This window comes from Benincasa hispida, chromosome 9, assembly GCF_009727055.1.
Source record: "Benincasa hispida cultivar B227 chromosome 9, ASM972705v1, whole genome shotgun sequence".
NCBI lineage: Eukaryota > Viridiplantae > Streptophyta > Magnoliopsida > Cucurbitales > Cucurbitaceae > Benincasa > Benincasa hispida.
The window spans coordinates 24,340,953-24,358,813 of NC_052357.1; the positions used below are offsets into that span (position 1 = coordinate 24,340,953).

General features: G+C 28.1%; 1 protein-coding gene across 1 annotated transcript; it reads right to left on the bottom strand.

Moving 5' to 3' along the window:
• Nucleotides 1–11,694: 11,694 nt before the first annotated feature.
• Nucleotides 11,695–13,862, bottom strand: LOC120085276 (probable inactive patatin-like protein 9). Its single transcript, XM_039041186.1, has 2 exons — nucleotides 12,682–13,862; nucleotides 11,695–12,083 (listed from the first exon to the last, which is right to left on the bottom strand). Exons 1-2 carry the CDS (start codon nucleotides 13,612–13,614, stop codon nucleotides 11,877–11,879), a joined length of 1,140 nt encoding a protein of 379 aa, XP_038897114.1. The 5' UTR covers nucleotides 13,615–13,862; the 3' UTR covers nucleotides 11,695–11,876.
• Nucleotides 13,863–17,861: the final 3,999 nt, after the last annotated feature.

The window sequence follows — 17,861 nt, forward strand, 5'->3', positions numbered from 1 at the left end:
AAATGAATAAATAGAAATATTATTTGAAGTTGTAAGAGACTATATTCCAAAATTTACATATAGTAAAAATAGAAAACATATATGCTCATAGGATTCTTGTTAGAAGGGATTTTGCAAGAGGTTGTCCACATCAACCAGGTTGGATAATTAATCAAGGTCAGTGATAGAGACTCACATGAAAGATACATTTAATTTCTTAATGTTTAAAAATCTTGTCTCTACCCCAAAAATAAATCTTTTCTTTCAATAAATTTAAGATAAATTCAATATTTTAAATTTACCCAACTTGTTCCAATGCTTCCAAATCTATTTAAAAATTTAAAAATAGGAGGGAAAATATGAGAATCAAGTGGCCAAATAGTATGAATAATTCAATATTAATTTAAGAGGTCACATTATATGCAAATGGTTGAATTATTTTCATGTATGTGTCAATCTTGATTCTATAATTTAATTTCTTGCATTTGATGTTAAAATATTGTTTATATTTTAAAGACTTGTAAATCTAATGTCAGATTTAATAACATTTAGTTGGTAGGGACCAATAAAATTAAATAAAAATTATATGGGATTAAATACTATTTTGGTCTCTGTATTCTTGGTTTTGGTACATTTTAGTCTCTGTATTTTTACTTTTAATTTTGATCATTTTGGTCTTTACACTTTCAAGTTTGGTTCATTTTCATTTCTTTATTTTCAAAATGTTCATTTTGGTCCCTAAATTTCAACTTTGATTTATTTTTATCTCTATACTTAAAAAATGTTCATTTTGGTCCTTGTACTTTCAACTTTGGTTTATTGTGATCCTCGAACTTTAAAAAAAAAAAAAAAGTGACTATTTTTATCCTTTAAAAGTGAAAATGTAGGGATCAAAATGACAACTTTTTAGAAGTATAAGGACCAAAATGTATCAAAGTTAAAAATACAATTACTAAAATGAATATTTTTAAAGTATAGAGACCAAAATGAATTAAAATTGAAAGTATAAGGACCAAAACGAACAATTTGAAAGTATAAAGACCGAAATGAATTAAAACCAAAAGTATAGGGACTAAAATAGTATTTAAACAAAAAAAAATCATTTTAACCTTTAAAAATAAAATAAAATTAAAAATGAAGGAACCAAAATAGTCACTTTTTAAAAATACATGTACTATCAACATGAACCAAATTTGAAACTACATGTACCAAAATTAATATTTTGAAAGTATAGATACCAAAATGAACCAAAATTGAAAGTATAAAAATAAAAATTAATATTTTAAAAGTAAAGGGACTAAAATCAACCAAAATAAAAAATACAAAGACGAAAATAGTATTTAAACTAATTTATTTCTAAACAAAATATAAGTGACAAAATTGTAAAATTATACAAAGATGAAATGCACTTATTATGGAGTAAATGTTTTTCTAAAGTTAGTTATGGATTAAATAATTGGAAGTTGGGTAGCATTGAGCATAATTTTCTTTTTTTAAAAAAAAAAAAATCAACGATGGAGAATGAATTTTAGGACACTTTTTAAAAATTATATTTAAAAAAAAAAAAAACTACTTTTAAGTAATTTTTTAATTTATACATCATGGTGTTTGATTATATAGACATCTCAAACCTATTCTAATAAATAAATTTGCAATATTTGAACATCTTTCCAAAATCAAACAATGTGAAATATAGATGATTAAATGATATAATGAAAGTTGTATAATGTTGGAATAGATCTAAAATTAATATCAATTATGACAATTATATTGTTTAAAAGATATAGAAAGTAATATTAAATTGACAAGAGATATAATGGCCATGTTTCAAAATCAAATCTCACTCTCTCTCTCTCTCTTCTTCCTTTTTTTTTTCCCCCTTTTTTTTTCTGTTTTCCATAATTTTTAGAAAAAAATGGAACCCAAAATCTAAAAAATAAATTTAAAAAAAATTAACATATCATTTATTTTAATAAGAAAATGTATTATATCATATTGGTATGTTATGAGACACCTTAATTATAGAGATATGGATTCTCTTGCCTTAATTTTCCATGTTATTTTTTTTCTTTGTTTGTCAAAATTATGTTAATTCATCATAATGCGTTAAATATGAAATTAGGTTTTGGAATTCATGTAAAATAAAATACATATGATTTTTTATTGACCCACTGTAATTTTTAAGATTCAATCAAACTCATTGTTTTAGGAGTTGCTAAAAATTACAAACTCAATCAAACTATCCCCTCACACTAATGTTTTCAATAACAGTTTGCTATAAATAATAATATTACAAAAAAAAAAAAATTCTAGAAACTAATAACGTTTAACCATTTCTAATTTTTAAAAGTATTTGAATAATTTTATAAATTATTTACTTTAAATAAGAGAAATATATATCAAAATGAGTATAATTCAACTAACATAAATATCACGTTTATTTATATATTTTTTTTTTCAAAATTTTGTGTAATTTTTTAAAAGTTCCAAAATTTTCTATTAAGAATTACATTTCTCAATCTTGGGGTTTCTTTTTAAGGTTATAGGCTTCAAACTTACAATAACCAAAATTGTTTTTTTTTTCTTTTTTGGTAAACAATCCCAAAAAAAATTGAATGTGGAATCTTTTGATCAGGTATTTTTAACCCAATCTTTTTCTATATAGCAATTATTCATTTCATTATCTAAAAATTTATTAGAAATCAAGTCATGTGGAATAGGCAGTTTTTTTTAAAAAAAAATAAAAAAATAGGTAGTTTTTTCTTTTTATTTGGGAAATTCGACATGTTGAGCTAATCAAATTAAAGCTCAATATATTTTCAACATAATTAATAAAAGTTGTCGAAAGGGTCAAATTTTATAAATAAATAAAAACATGAACATAACATCTGTATTCGTTCAGGCCTTAGAACAATTACAAGTATTTAAATTAATAAATAAATGTATTACACATGTTAAATAAGTTGTGAAATCTCATAATTGTCTTTCTCATAATATATACATTTATATATTTACATCATGATTGTTAAATTGTATTATTTTGTATCAATATATTCTTATTTCTTTCAAAATAAAAAAAAATCAATCATATTCTTATTGGCATTCTTATATGGTTTTAAATCTTTTTTGTCACTAATTTTCTAATAAAAAAATTAGTTTTGAAAATATCTATTTTGATTCTTATTATAAATATCATAAAAATAGATATCCAAGGTGTCCTAAAAGCAATGTGTCATTTTTCATATTGTCCACATGCCTTGTAATAATTCATGCTTAGTGTCCATGTAAATCCACATTCTACTTGTCATTTTACCTATAAATAGTGGTATTTTGTGGTCTCGAAAAATTGTACATTAGTGAGAAATACACTTCAAATTCCATTAATTTTCATTTTATCCAATTTTATAATTTTAGTTATTTTATTTTTTTGTATTTTATTTATTTATTATTATTATATAAATATATTATTATATTACATTTTCTCCATATTCGTGTTCCTGTCGTGCTTCTCAATTTCAAAACATATTATCAGCACGAGCTCCTGTTACTTCTATCGTTGAAGGTAGGTCCTAAAAGTTTCCTCAATTTTGTTCTTCTTTATTATAATTATAAATTAAATGTTATTTTGCATATTTAGTACATATTAAATTTCTAATATAAATATAATATTTTTGTGATAGTGTTGTCATGACAAACCTCACAAAATTAGAATTTGTAGACCTGACATCAATGACAATAATTATTTTTCATAGGTGCTCAATGCCGAAATTCACCTGATGCTATGAACTTTGGAGAAATAATTAAAGAAAGAAATACAACATCCACTCAGGACATAGCAAAAACTGTGATTTTCCTTCATCATTATCTCCACTAGAGATTAAAAATGAAATATCTTACAATAAAAAATCCGTATATCTTGTGGAAAATTTTGAAAGAAAGGTATGATCAACAAAAGACAGTTATTCTTCCTAAAGATTTTAAATCAGTAAGTGATTACAATTCTGCATGATTTAAAATCAGTTCAAAATTGTTATTATGCGAAGAAAAAAATACTGGTGTTGATATGTTAAAAGAAGACATTTTCTACATTTCATTTCTCGAATATGCTCCTGCAGCAACAATATCGAGAGAAAAGTATTAAACAATATTTGGTGGAACATCAAGTGTTTCTTTTGACTTTGAGAATATCTAGACTTAATGTTGTTTTTTTTCTTTTATCTATCTTCATGTTTTTTTTTTAGTAACTTTTGTATATTTTAAGTTTTTTTTCTTATTGTAATTATTTTCTTTTAATGAAAAAACATGGATCATTTTCATATGTTGGGTGTTTCAAAAATGAGCAAAGAAAATCTATATCTGGCAAACAGTGCAACTACACACACAATACTTACAAATAAAAATTACTTTTCCAAATTGACAATGCTAAAAATTCTACAAACTTGATCAAAGGTTTTGGAAAAGTAAATATTATTTTTCCCAAAGGAACAAAATTAACAATTGGTAATGTATTGTTCTCTAGTCAATCAAAGAGAAATCTTCTAAGTTTTAAAGATATACGTTGCAATAATATCATATTGAGACCGATAGTAAGAATAATGTGGAATATCTATATATTATCTCTACTGTCTCAAATGAAAAACGTATATTGAAAAAAATTGTATGTTTTATCTTCTGAATTGTATTATAATTATATACGAGTAATTGAAACATATGCAACAATGATCCTGAAGTTCATGAATCCAGACATATTTACAATTTGACATGACCGATTGGGTTATTCGAGATCTATAATGATGAGGAGAATTATTAAGAATTCAAATGGACACATATTGATGAACCAGAAGATTCTTCAATCTAATGAATTATCATGTGATACTTGCTCTCAAGCAAATTAATAATTAGACCATCACTAGCTAAAGTGGGACTGAATCACCTGCATTTTTAGAACGAATTTATGGTGATATATGTGGGCCTATTAACCCACCAAGTGGACCATTTAGATATTTTATGGTATTAATAGATGCATCCAGTAGATAGTCACACATGTACTTATTATCAAGTTGAAATCTTGCATTATTGCATGTTAAGAGCACAATTTCCTGATTATATAATTAAAACCATTCGTCTTGAATGTTGGTGAATTTACATCTTAAGCTTTTGATAATTATTGTATGTCAAATGGGATAAGTATTGAACATCTTGTAGCTCATATTCAAACACAAAATGGTTTAATAGAACCATTCATAAAATGTTTGTAATTAATTGCAAGACCATTACTTATGAGAGCTAAGTTTCTTTCATCTGTATAAGTACATGCTATTTTGCATACAACATCACTTGTACACATTAGACCGGACTAGTAGCTTATGATAAGTACTCGCCATTACAATTAGCTTATGGTCATGAGCCAAATATTTTCCATCTAAGAATTTTCAAGTGTGCGGTATATGTTCCAATTTTCAAGTGTGCGGTATATGTTCCAATTAGCTTATGGTCATGAGCCAAACATTAAGATGGGTCATTAAAAAAGGTTAGGAATATATGTTGGATATGATTCCCTATCAATTATTAAATATCTTGAACCCCTGATGGGTGATGTATTTACTGCACAATTTTCTAATTGTCATTTTAATGAGACAAATTTTTCAACATTAGGGGATGAATTAAAAAATTGGAAAAACAAATTACATGAAATGTGTTGTTATTGTCTCATTTAGATAGATCAATGTGAACTTGAAGATTAGAAAATAATTTATTTGCAAAATATAGCAAATCAATTACCATATGCAAGTAACTAAGCACTACTACAAAAATTGGATTACTTGACGTTTTTCAAGTGTCAAGTAAAGGGTATATACTTGATACTTATAAAAGCGTCAACTATTCGAGTGTCAAGTATAGTGTGATAACTTGACTCCGAAAAAATGTCAAGTAATATGTTTCTTGATACAATTTTCGTGTCAAGTAAGATAATACACTTGACATTGGTGGTATGTCAAGTTTATTCGAGTGTCAAGTATAACGTGATACTCTTTGACGTTTTTTATGTGTCAAGTATATGTCTTTTTGTTTTCAAATTAAATGCCCCAATCGATATTCTCATTTTCTACCTTATATTCCAATAATACAATTAAATAAAATAAATAAACATATACATTTAAGATCTATCAACTCAATATATTCACTAAAAATCCATATGTTCAACCATGAACACTCCTCACAAATTACAACAATATTTCTCTTTCACATGTACATGCACAAAATAAAATCTTAACTATTGCTTTTGTATACAAAACTCAACTTTCAACAAACACAAAAGTGACAAATTGTTTAATAAATAATCTCTCAACAAAGTACATTATTTAATCTATACATTGAGCTTTGAAGTCTAAAGATCGATAACTAAGGGTTAGGCAAGCCATGTTTAAGTAAGTCAACCTGTAAAATAGAATAAAGGGCGATAACATCAAATTTCAAAATAGATAAATAAGTGTTAAAATACAATAACGTAATCCAACCTACGAAAAGTTCAATAATAATGGTTACAAAACACAAATTCCAACAACTATGTAATAATTCCAAAAGAGTTTCAAGGCCTTAATACCTATCAAAACGTCCAAACATCGTTAACTTTGTGATAGTGACTCCAATCCCTTGAAATCTTTGAATTGAACATCAAAAATTGAAGATAACTCAATTATTAGACCAATACTTCAATGGGTAACAAAGAACTATCAATACTAACCTTCAAACTTACCAAAACCTTGCCAAAATTGGTCTCAAACCTATTGGATAGCAACTCAACTCCTTCCAACACTTCAATATAACACCAAAAAAGTGACAAGTATTACTGAGTTAATGTCAAAACTAGTGTTAAAAAAATTTGAAGTAAAACCACCAACACCAACCAAAATATTGTAGGCAACAATGGAACAAACTCAATATCGAACAGTAAACAAGATATATCTCATATACTTACCGAAAATCTTACCGAAATCAATATCAACCTGTTGGACAACACATTAATGTTCTCTGAATCTTAAATCTAAAGCCAAATCACAAAGAGCATCAATCAATTTGGATTAAAAAAAAAACTTATGGGTATTCAAAAATTTCCAAGAAACCGACTAAAGTAATCAAAACTCACCAAACTTGCCAAAACCTTACCCAAAAATACAAGATTCCAACGAGATGGAGTATAGATCTTATAAGATAGAGTGAAGCCCACACTTGAACAAATATGTTACAAAACCAGACCTCAACAAAGATGTGGACGACCTCGACGACGACAAGCAGATTTGGCTGGACCAACTTGATTGAAGCGACAGAAGCGATTGGGGGCGTTTGGCTACAGATCTAGGCGGGATTGAAGCGACGAAAGTGACGAAAGTGACGAAAACGACAGAAGCGTTCGACTACAGATCTGGGCGCGGTTGAAGTGACGAAAGCAGTTGAGGGCGTTCAATTGCAAATCTGGGTGCACCAGAAGTATGGTAGACTAGTGGGTTCCAAAGATAAAAATCCTTGAAAACGAAAAATAATTAATAGTAAAACAGACTTGGTTGAGGATGTAAATAATGAAGAAATCCTTGATATGACTAGTGATGAAAGTGAAATATCTAAAGATAATAATGAGATTTTAATAAACTATGTCATGACAGAAAAAAGATGGAATGGAATTAATGTAGTTATTGACAATATTTTTCTGTATAATATTGCTTTTGATATTATATCTGAAAATGAAGATACTGAATCAAAATCTGTTGAAAAATGTCGACATAGAAAAGATTGGCTTCAGTGGCAATTAAAGCAGAATTAAACTCAGTTTCAAAACAGCAGGTTTTTGGACTAGTAGTCAAAACACCAAAAGGTGTCAAACCTATGGGATACAAATAGCTATTTGTGAGAAAAAGAAATGAAAATAATAAGGTCACAAGATACAAAGTAAGACTAGTTGCACAAGATTTTTCACAAAGACCTAGAATTGATTATGAAGAGATATATTTTCCAGTTGTGGATGCAATTACATTAAGATATTTAACTGGCTTGACTATGTATAAAAGTCTCAATATGCATCTTATAGATGTAGTCACAACATATTTATATAGTCTCTTGATAATGATATTTATATGAGAATGCCAGCAGGATTTAAGGTACCTGAAACATATACATCAAATTCCTAGGAATGGTATTCAATAAAGTTACAGAGATCACTATATGGATTGAAATAATCAGGACGGATGCGATACGATCGCCTAAGTGGATATTTATGAAAGAATGATATCAAAATAATATGATATGTTCATGTACTTTTATAAAGAAATCACAATTAGGATTTGTTATTATAACTATATATGTTGATGACTTAAATATAGTTGGAACTCCTGAAGAGCTTTCAAAGACAATATAATACCTTAAGAAAGAATTTGAGATGAAACATCTCAAAAAAAATAAAATTTTGCCTTGGTTTGTAAATTGAGCATTTAGCATATGAAATATTATTCATCAGTCAACTTATACAGGAAAAATTTTGAAAAAATTTTATATGGACAAAGTACATCCATTAAATGTTTCAATTAAAGTCCGTTCATTAGATATAAAGAAAGATATAGTTCGACCTCGAGAAGATAATGAAAAACTTCTTGGTACTGACGTACCATATCTTACTGTAATTTGTGCACTTATGTATCTTGCTAATAATAAAAGACCATATATTACATTTTTAGTAAATTTATAAGCTAGATATAGTTCTTCTCCTCCAAAAAGACATTAGAACAGAATTAAGCATATACTTCATTGTCTCCGAGAAACAATCGATATGAGTTTATTTTATTTAAATAAATCAAATGTTGATCTAGTTGGTTATGCGGATTTTGGATATTTATCTGATCCATATAAAACTAGATCTCAAATATGTTATTTGTTCACATGTGGAGGAACTGTTATATCATGGCGATCGGTAAAACAAACCATAACGGCAACTTTCTCAAACCATGCTGAAATTCTTGCACCTTTAATATTCATGGAACATACGCCCAGCACCACTGTTTCACGTGGACCATAACGGCCACTTTCCCAAATCATGCTGAAATTCTTGCAATTTACGAAGCTAGTCGAGAATATGTATGGCTAAGGTCAATGACTCAATACATTCATGAAACGTGTGGCTTGTCTTCTAATAAAAATCTTCCAACAATATTATACGAAGATAACACAGCTTGCATAGTCTAAATCAAAGGAGGATATATTAATAGAACAAAGCATATTTCACCGAAGTTTTTCTACACTCATGATTTTAAAGAAAATGGCTACATCACTGTACAATAAATTTGTTCGAAAGATAACCTGACGGACTCATTTACAAAAGCATTACCAACAACAACTTTTGAAATTTTGGTGCATAACATTGAAATGCGGCGACTCAGAGATCTTAAATGATGTTTCGTGAGAGAGAGTAAAATATTGTATTCTTTTAGAAGTGTGTATTATATGAAATATGTACTCTTTTTCCTTTACTAGGTTTTTTCTATTAGATTTTTCCTAGTAAGGTTTTAACGTGGCATATTTCATATATATATATATATATGAGCATCTAAGGGGGAAGTATTATAAATATCATAAAAAAGATGTCCAATGTTTAGTATCCTAAAAGCCATGTGTCATTTTTCATATTGTCCATATAAGTCCACATCCTACTTATCACTTTGTCTATAAATGGTGGCATTTTGTGGATCTCAAAAGAATGCACATTGGTGAGAATTCCACTTCAAAATTCCATTAATTTTCATTTTATCCAATTTTATAATGTTAGTTATTTTATTTTATTTTATTATTTATTTATTTATTATTATTATATAAATATATTATTATATTATATTTTATTCATATTCGTGTTCCCATCGTACTCCTCAATTTCACGACAATTCTCAAACTTTCTAGCCATGTGTTAATTTTGATCTATATATGTCATTTTCATATAGATTTTTTTAGACTTTAAAAATGTCTTTTGTTTTTAATTCAACCCTATGTAATATTAGGTAGTAGAAGTTGCAAGTTTCAATTAGAAAAATAATATGTTGCAAATAAAATCTCATATTGATTAAAAAATGAAATATATGTAGACCGTCTTTTGTCGTTAATCATTTTAGTTCTTACCTTTATTTTTCATTTAACATATATATATATATATATATATATATATAATGTCTTTTGTCCAAAAAAAAAATGCTTTCTTGAATGTTTAAGAACTAGAGAGAACTTTTTTTTAATTCAAAAAACCTAAAATTGACATTTAAAAAGTTTAGGACCAAAATGATTGTTTTTTTTAAAAAAAAAAATCTAAATATCATTTTAGTTATCATACTTTGAGATTTGTTCAAATTTAGTCCCTACACTTTCAATTATTCAATTTTACTTTCTACATGTTCAATACTTTCATTATTATTTTATAAATTAAATATGAAATATGAAAATTTGAACTTTCTAGACTTCAAAACATAATAGAATCGAGCTGGAATGAACATCTTTAATGCGAGAAGAGGTTGAATGGAAAAAACATGAAAAAATAAAATATCATATTAACCGAAGTAATCGCGTCAGGGATTCACAATTATCAAACTGGACATATCATCCCTACCACGACGCAAGTAAAAATGTTAATAGTATATTATAACATAAGCATAAGAATAGAAAACTTGAGTTTGTAAGGTATGAATCAAAAAGCATAAGTGCTCCTGAGAATGGATGATCCGAAAAAAAATCATGATTTGATATCCAACATTATTGAAAAACGAAAATGAAAATGAAAAATAGAAGAGAGAGAGAACGAAATTGGGAATTCCATTATATGTCGACACTTCAATTCCACCGACATGTTCTCCTTTATTCTTCTCTTCTATTTGCATTACTTTTTTTTTTTTTCTTTTTTTAAAAAATATCTTTTTGGTTTTCAATTTTATTCCATCCTTGTATTTTAAAAGATTATATTTTTAGTGGTAAATTTTGAGTTTCGTTTCCATTTAGTTCCTAGATTTCAAAATATTATAATCTTACCGGAGATTAAAGTTTTATTTCAATTTAGTCTCTAAATTTTCGTATTTATATTTATAACCTCGTTTTTTCACTAAATAATCACTTTTAAATTTGAGTATCAATGTCTATTAATAACTTAAAAAGATGACTTTCACTATATTTTTCATCATTATTAAAATTAATTTTAAAATTAGAACTATATAATTATTTTTAATTAATTAACAAACATTAACTTCAAAGACTGAACTAAGTATTTGATAATAATAATAAAATCTATAGGCCAAATTGAAACAAGACCAAAATCTCAATGGTAAAATTGAAACGTTTAAAAACTTAAGGACTAAGTTGAAGTCAAACTCAAAAATTAAGAGGTAGAAAGTGTAACATTTTGAAACTTATGTCTATAGATCAAATGGAAACTAGACCTACAAATTAGGAACTAGTTTTTTCTCATTTTTTATTTCGAACTATATCCCTTTAAATCGCTAATACATACTATATGAGATATATTTTCTTTTAACCAAATGGTGAATATAATTAACACTTTTGGTGCTAAATTAGTGAATTTGCATTAAAACTTAATTTCATGGTAAAAGTTAATTTATTTTAACACCGCAAGGTTTATGAGTAAAGATTAAATTTTGATTTTAATAATTACGAAAAGTAATTAACAATTTAAGACGGTTACTTCCAATTAGCGGCTACTCCATAACTAACTCAAACGGAAGTTAAAATGTGAACCTGAGGTAGGTTACATGTTAAAATTAAAAAGATCAAATAAAATAATAACAACAATAATTTTTTTTCCTTCCCAAAAAGAAAAAAAGAAAAAAGAAAAAAAATATATATGTTCATAATATTTGAACTCAACGGCCGGAAAGTGGGCTGACGGCAGCCAGATTTTTGCACGGACTCGGCGGCAGACTGCTCCGCCCTGAAGCCACCAACCGTTCCACAAAGCTCTCAATTCTCTGCCCGTTACTCTCCGTTAGTAACCGTTTCCCGCCAAACGGCAACGTTTCAACCCCTCTCTCCTTTAACACCTCACCTTCTTCGTCCACTAACCCGTTTGCCTGCACGTTAATTTTAACGCCGTTACAAAAAGAAGAAACAAAAAAAAATTAATTCAGTTACCAATTTCATTGTTAGATGAATTTCTAGTTAAACTAATGCCTTATACATTTATATTATGGTTTGAGCTTTTAAAAAATTCCTTTAGTTAAATTTCATCTATTCTTTTTAGAGTATCCAATTAAAAATGGTCACCTATAATTATTTTTTAAAAAAAAAGTTAAAAAAAATTATTGTTATGTGTATGAAGAAAAAATGAGACTTAGATACAATCTAAACAGTAAAATTTATCGATCTTTTTTACCTCTAACAATGAAAAAATGTCCCTCACATCGTGAATATTGCAAACTATAGGTATAATAAATGTACTTTGGATAGTAAGATTTGACAAAATTATTGAGGGAAAATTAAAGATTTTAAAAGGATATGAAATAAATATAAAGAATAATTTGGCAATTGAAAAGAAAAAAGTTAAGAGGTCAAAAAAGTAAACATGCTTCTTTTACTTTGGGGTGTATTTTCTTGGATTTTCTCAGCAACCAAACAAACAAAATCTTTGCGTGTCGGAGAAAGTAGAAAACCAGAGAATTTCAATCGTACCTGAATTCTCACATAGTCCGTTCGATTCCAGCAAAAAGCATTTCCAAGCATTTGATCGACGGTATCGGAGACGCCGTCAAGTACAATGCCGACGACGACGGAGGTAGAGCACTCACCGTTACGGCGGACCTTACCATTGCCACCACTCGCCGATCCGTTACCTAACGACAGAACAAGCAAATCCTCGACGCCATTGACAGACGGAAAATCGCGTTTGTTGTGGAGAACGTGCGTGACGGCGGCAGCGGTTGGATTGTTCATAACCAAGCCGCCGTCAACGGCGGTGCAAGAGGTCTTTCCATCAACAGAAGTGAGATGAAACGGTTTAAAAGAACTCGGCGTCGCCGCCGTAGCACGGCAGACTTTCCAGAGCTCGAAGTTGAAACTCGGCGATTCAGAAGCATCGGCACGAGAGAAAACAAAAGGAGCCGAACTCTTGAGGTCAAAACAAGGAATCAAAAGAGGCTTACAAGTATCCTTGAGAGACAAATCCTTTCCATTCTCACCTCTAAAAAACTCCTTCAACACTCCATCCATAGACCTACCAGAGAATCTCCGTCGTCGGCAAATTCCACTACCGAATTTCACTCTAAACATCTCCGAGTTCCTAGAGGAAATCGCATTGACAGCATCCCTAGCAGAGAACAGAGGACGACCAGAGCCATCATCCGCTACAATCATCGAAGCGAGAATAGCTCCAACGCCAGTACCAGCAATGAGGTCGAAGAAATCGGCAATGCGAGCGTGAGGATCGCCGGTTCTGAAGCGGATCTGGTCTTCAAGATGAATGAGTGAAGCAGCAGCAACGGTGGCGGTGGTTCCGCCGCCGTCGATGCAGAGAATGCGAATCTTCTTGACGGCGTCGCATTGATGAGAGAGCCATTGCTGCTCGAGTTTGGTGAAGATCTCTAAGGTGAGCTTGCTTAACTCCATAATCGGGAAGGAAAAGAGAAGAAATAGAGAGGAATTAGTGAGAGAAAATAGAAGAATTGAGAGAAATGGTGGATTTGAGGTTTAGGATTCGTAGGTGGAAGCCATTAATGGAGGAAGGAAGAAGTTCTGTGAGGTTTTTTTTTAGTAACAGTGAGGGGGAAAAGAAGCCCTAATTGGTTCTGAGAGAGAGAAAGAGAGAGTTGAAAGTCGTTGAAGGTTTAAGAGAGGGCGACGAGAGGGACGGGATATTCTTCCTTTTATTGCCTATTTATATATTTATTTATTTTCTTTTTTTTAAATAAATATTATTATTTTCTTTTTTTCTAATTAAAAATTGCTTTAATTATAATTTATAATAATAGGAAGGCAGTAGGCAGTGGCTTAAAACGTGCTGTTCGGCGTGTGTTTTGTTTGAGTGAACAGTGCGCGAATCTCGGCTTTTTAGCCGGCTCGGCTCGCGCTTCTTACATTTTTTTTTTTTAATTAGGAAAATTTTAATTTATTCCCCTAAATTTTGGAATTGAATCAATTAAAACTAAAATTTCCGTAAATGTGTGAATTTATATATTTCATATTATTTGGAAAAACTTTGTGTGAAACTTATAATTATATAATTAAACACTTAAATTTTCCGTAGTAAACCAATTTAGACTTTTCATTAGAATTTTCTTTGAGAATTGTCGGTCATATATTAACTCTAATCGTCCATTTTGTAAAACACGCATTTGAAGAAGTCTACACAAAATTTAGAAGTTTAATTTATGCCAAATATAAATTTCACATGATATTTTTTAAACAAAATCTAGAAAAAATTGGTATACTTACGAAATTTCATTGTTTAAATTGATATAGTTTTTAATTAATACGACATCCAAGATTTAAGGGTATAAATTGATTTTTTTTTTCTTTTTTTATTTCTATTTATATTTTTTTTAATTGAATAATGTAAATGGAGTAGAAACAACAAGGAAACAACCAAACGGAGTGAGTGGGTGAGTAATAGCTTATAATTTTATATGTGTTTTAATCTAGAAAAAATATTTTTTTTCTATTAAAAAATTGTTATTTACTGTTCTTAATTTTTTTTTTTTAATTGTAGTTTTATGTAAATTTACATTATGGTGAAATTTTTTTAGAGTGTTGATGTGGTGTGGAGAATTAAAAGTATGTTTTTAAATTCTATTATATGATCTTTCAAAAAATTATATATATATAATATGAACCATCCCCAATAGGTTTTGAAGTAGCATGCTCTTTTCAACAAATTATTAAGTCAAAGTTTGTCACACCAATACAATTTCTTAAGATGACACCACACTAGTCTTCTATCTTTGACTTTACTTAGCCTTTTTCTGCTTATATTTATATGTAGAGATTAGATTAGGACGATTAATTTTTGGTATTACACATTATTGACTTCTATGATGATAAATATAGAATTGTATAAAATGTTTCATGCAACTTTTATGCTATCAATTTTCATTTGAAGTAGAAACAAAATCATCATTTTATGTCAATATGCATATATAGTATAGCTCAGTAGTTAAAATATTTCTACTTCTTCTAAGAGACCGTTAATTTGAATCTTTACCTTATATTTATGAAATGATATGTTGTTTAAATAAACCACACATTCTATTATATATGTTTGAATGTAAATGGGAGGGAAAACTATAGTAAATTGAATAAAAAAAAATTGAAAAGAGAAATTCATTCCAAATAAATGTTAATAAAAATAATGAAGTAAAGAAGCATATGGTTGGGGAAAATGGAATTTACAAGAAGAGTTGGGAGGCCAATATAATAAACATATGATGGGTAATGGGTCAGATGTTTATTAATTTCTGGTATTATTATTATTATTATTATTGTTATTGTTATTATTATTATTTAAAAAAAAAATGAAATGAAATAAAACGGGCATTAATGTCAATGACCCATTGTATTTAATTAAAAAGATGAATGATGGTTGTAAAACCAACCTTAAATTTAAGATTTCAACAGTGAAAAGGACCAAAATACCATCACAATAGAGATGGATGAATATATAATCAAGTAATGACTCCACTTGGAGGAGTGAGTTAAATAATTGCAAAGAAATTAACAGGAATCTTTTATTAAATTTTAAAGGGTAAAAATTAGATTATTTTCGATGCATAACTCAATGATAATTGACATATATATTTTTTTCTTTTGGAATTGAAAATCTAAATCTAACACTTTAATAATCCACCATATGACTAAAACATCATTTTATTTTATGATAAAGCAATTGCTAACTTTCTACTCTAGAAAATTTTGTTTTCTTAAAAAAAATCTATATAACTTTTCATAGTCATTTTTTGTGTTGGAAATTACTTAGATATATTTAGATTGCACCTATCTTTATGAAGTTTGCCCAGTTATTCAACTACGATTTATTAGTGGCAAATCCTTATGTCTTCTTTTTTAAAATATTTGTGATTTTTATTGAATAATTAAAATGGATTGTATAAAAATGAATATAGTCGATCAGGATGTGCTAGAAATATTATTCTTTTTTATTTGAAAATATTTTTACTAATTTCTATCCAAAATCCTAAAACACTTTTAAAGTTTCCATAAAAATTAAAGTTGTTAGATATGAAACTTTCTTGCTTTAAAAGAGAACCCATATGAGAGTTTTTGTTAGAACATTCAAATCTTTGATTTAGTTTTCCATTTTTTTTCCCTTCCAACAAAAATGGTAACCTTTCCTTTCATATTTATTTTGATATCTTGAGTGGTTGTATTTAGAAAGTTGTTTTTGAATAATGCCCTTTAATTGGTTAAATAAATCTATCTTTCGTTTATAATATTTGTCCTTTTTCCAATTCCGTCTAACATTTTAAAATTCTACAACTTATATGTTGTATCGAATTCTTGTTATAATGGATTAAGGTTAAAGACATTAGTAACTTTTTCTATAAACGAAAATTCAAATCTCTACTCTTTTTTTTTTTTTAATTAAATACAAAAATTTTGGAACACGTTTGATACATTATTACTAGATTATAGATATATCTATTCCAACAAATTCTTCCTTACACCCTAAAAAACTTCCCCATCACTTTCTTGAGGTTACTAAACACTAAATAAGGATTGAATTTTCCTTGGGGCTTTTTTTCCCTTTGCACCAAAAGAAGAAGGGGAAAAAAAAAAAAAAAACTTTGCTCCTAAATAACATTTCCCTTCCTTTTCTCTCTCTGTTTTTTTTTTTTTTTTTTTTTTTAGTATAACACTTCCTTGAGCTGCCATAGCTTTTAAGAGCTATATAATGCATCCAATTAAATGTAGCTGTCTTTTTTTAATATTATTATTATAGTTATTATAATGCACATTGAGCATTGAACACTATTGACTGTTTTATATGCCTAATGTAGACAATGGCATCTAGCTAGGATCATAGGGTAAACACACAAAACCTAACCTAACTTGGTTATCATATTGTTACTCCCCTAGTCTTTTTGGGTAATCACTATGCCTTTTTATAGACTAAATTAAAATCGGTCCCTAAAGTTTGGAAAAAGTTAGCATTTGGTCCTTAAAATTTGATGAAATCTTCCGAAACAGTCCATATTAGTAGAGACTATTTGTGATTGAACTTGGCCGCATACGAACTTTTCATGACGTTTTATCATATTATAAGGACTAAATTCTCACTTTTAAAATCATAGAGTCTAAGTTCTAGCTTTTTCCTAACTATAGGCATCAAAATTGTAATTTATCCCTTTTTGTTTTTGGGAAAAAAATTCCTTTTTGGTCCTTAGGTTTTTGTGTCTAGTTTCCATTTGATTTTTAAGTTTCGAAATATTACACATTTAGTCTTTAAGTTTTGAATTTGATTTCAATATATTGCAATTCTACAATTAACATTTGAGTTTTGTTTCAAATTGGTCCTTAGATTTCAAGATATACACTTTTAAACTTGATTTTTCACTTTAATACTCATTTTTCGTCTTTATCGTAAATGTATCTTAATAATTTTAAAATAATTAAAAGAACTATAATTAATCAAGTTTCATTATTTTTCATCAATTTTAAAATTAGATTCAAATTTTTGCTTCATAATTATTTTAAATTAATTAAAGACATTGACGTCAATGATTGAAAATGAATATTTAATAAAATATTAAGGTTAAAAATGTAAAATCTTGAAAATAGGGACCAAATCGAAACAAAAGCAAAATATTAAAGGTAAAATTGTAACATTTTGAAAACTATGGACC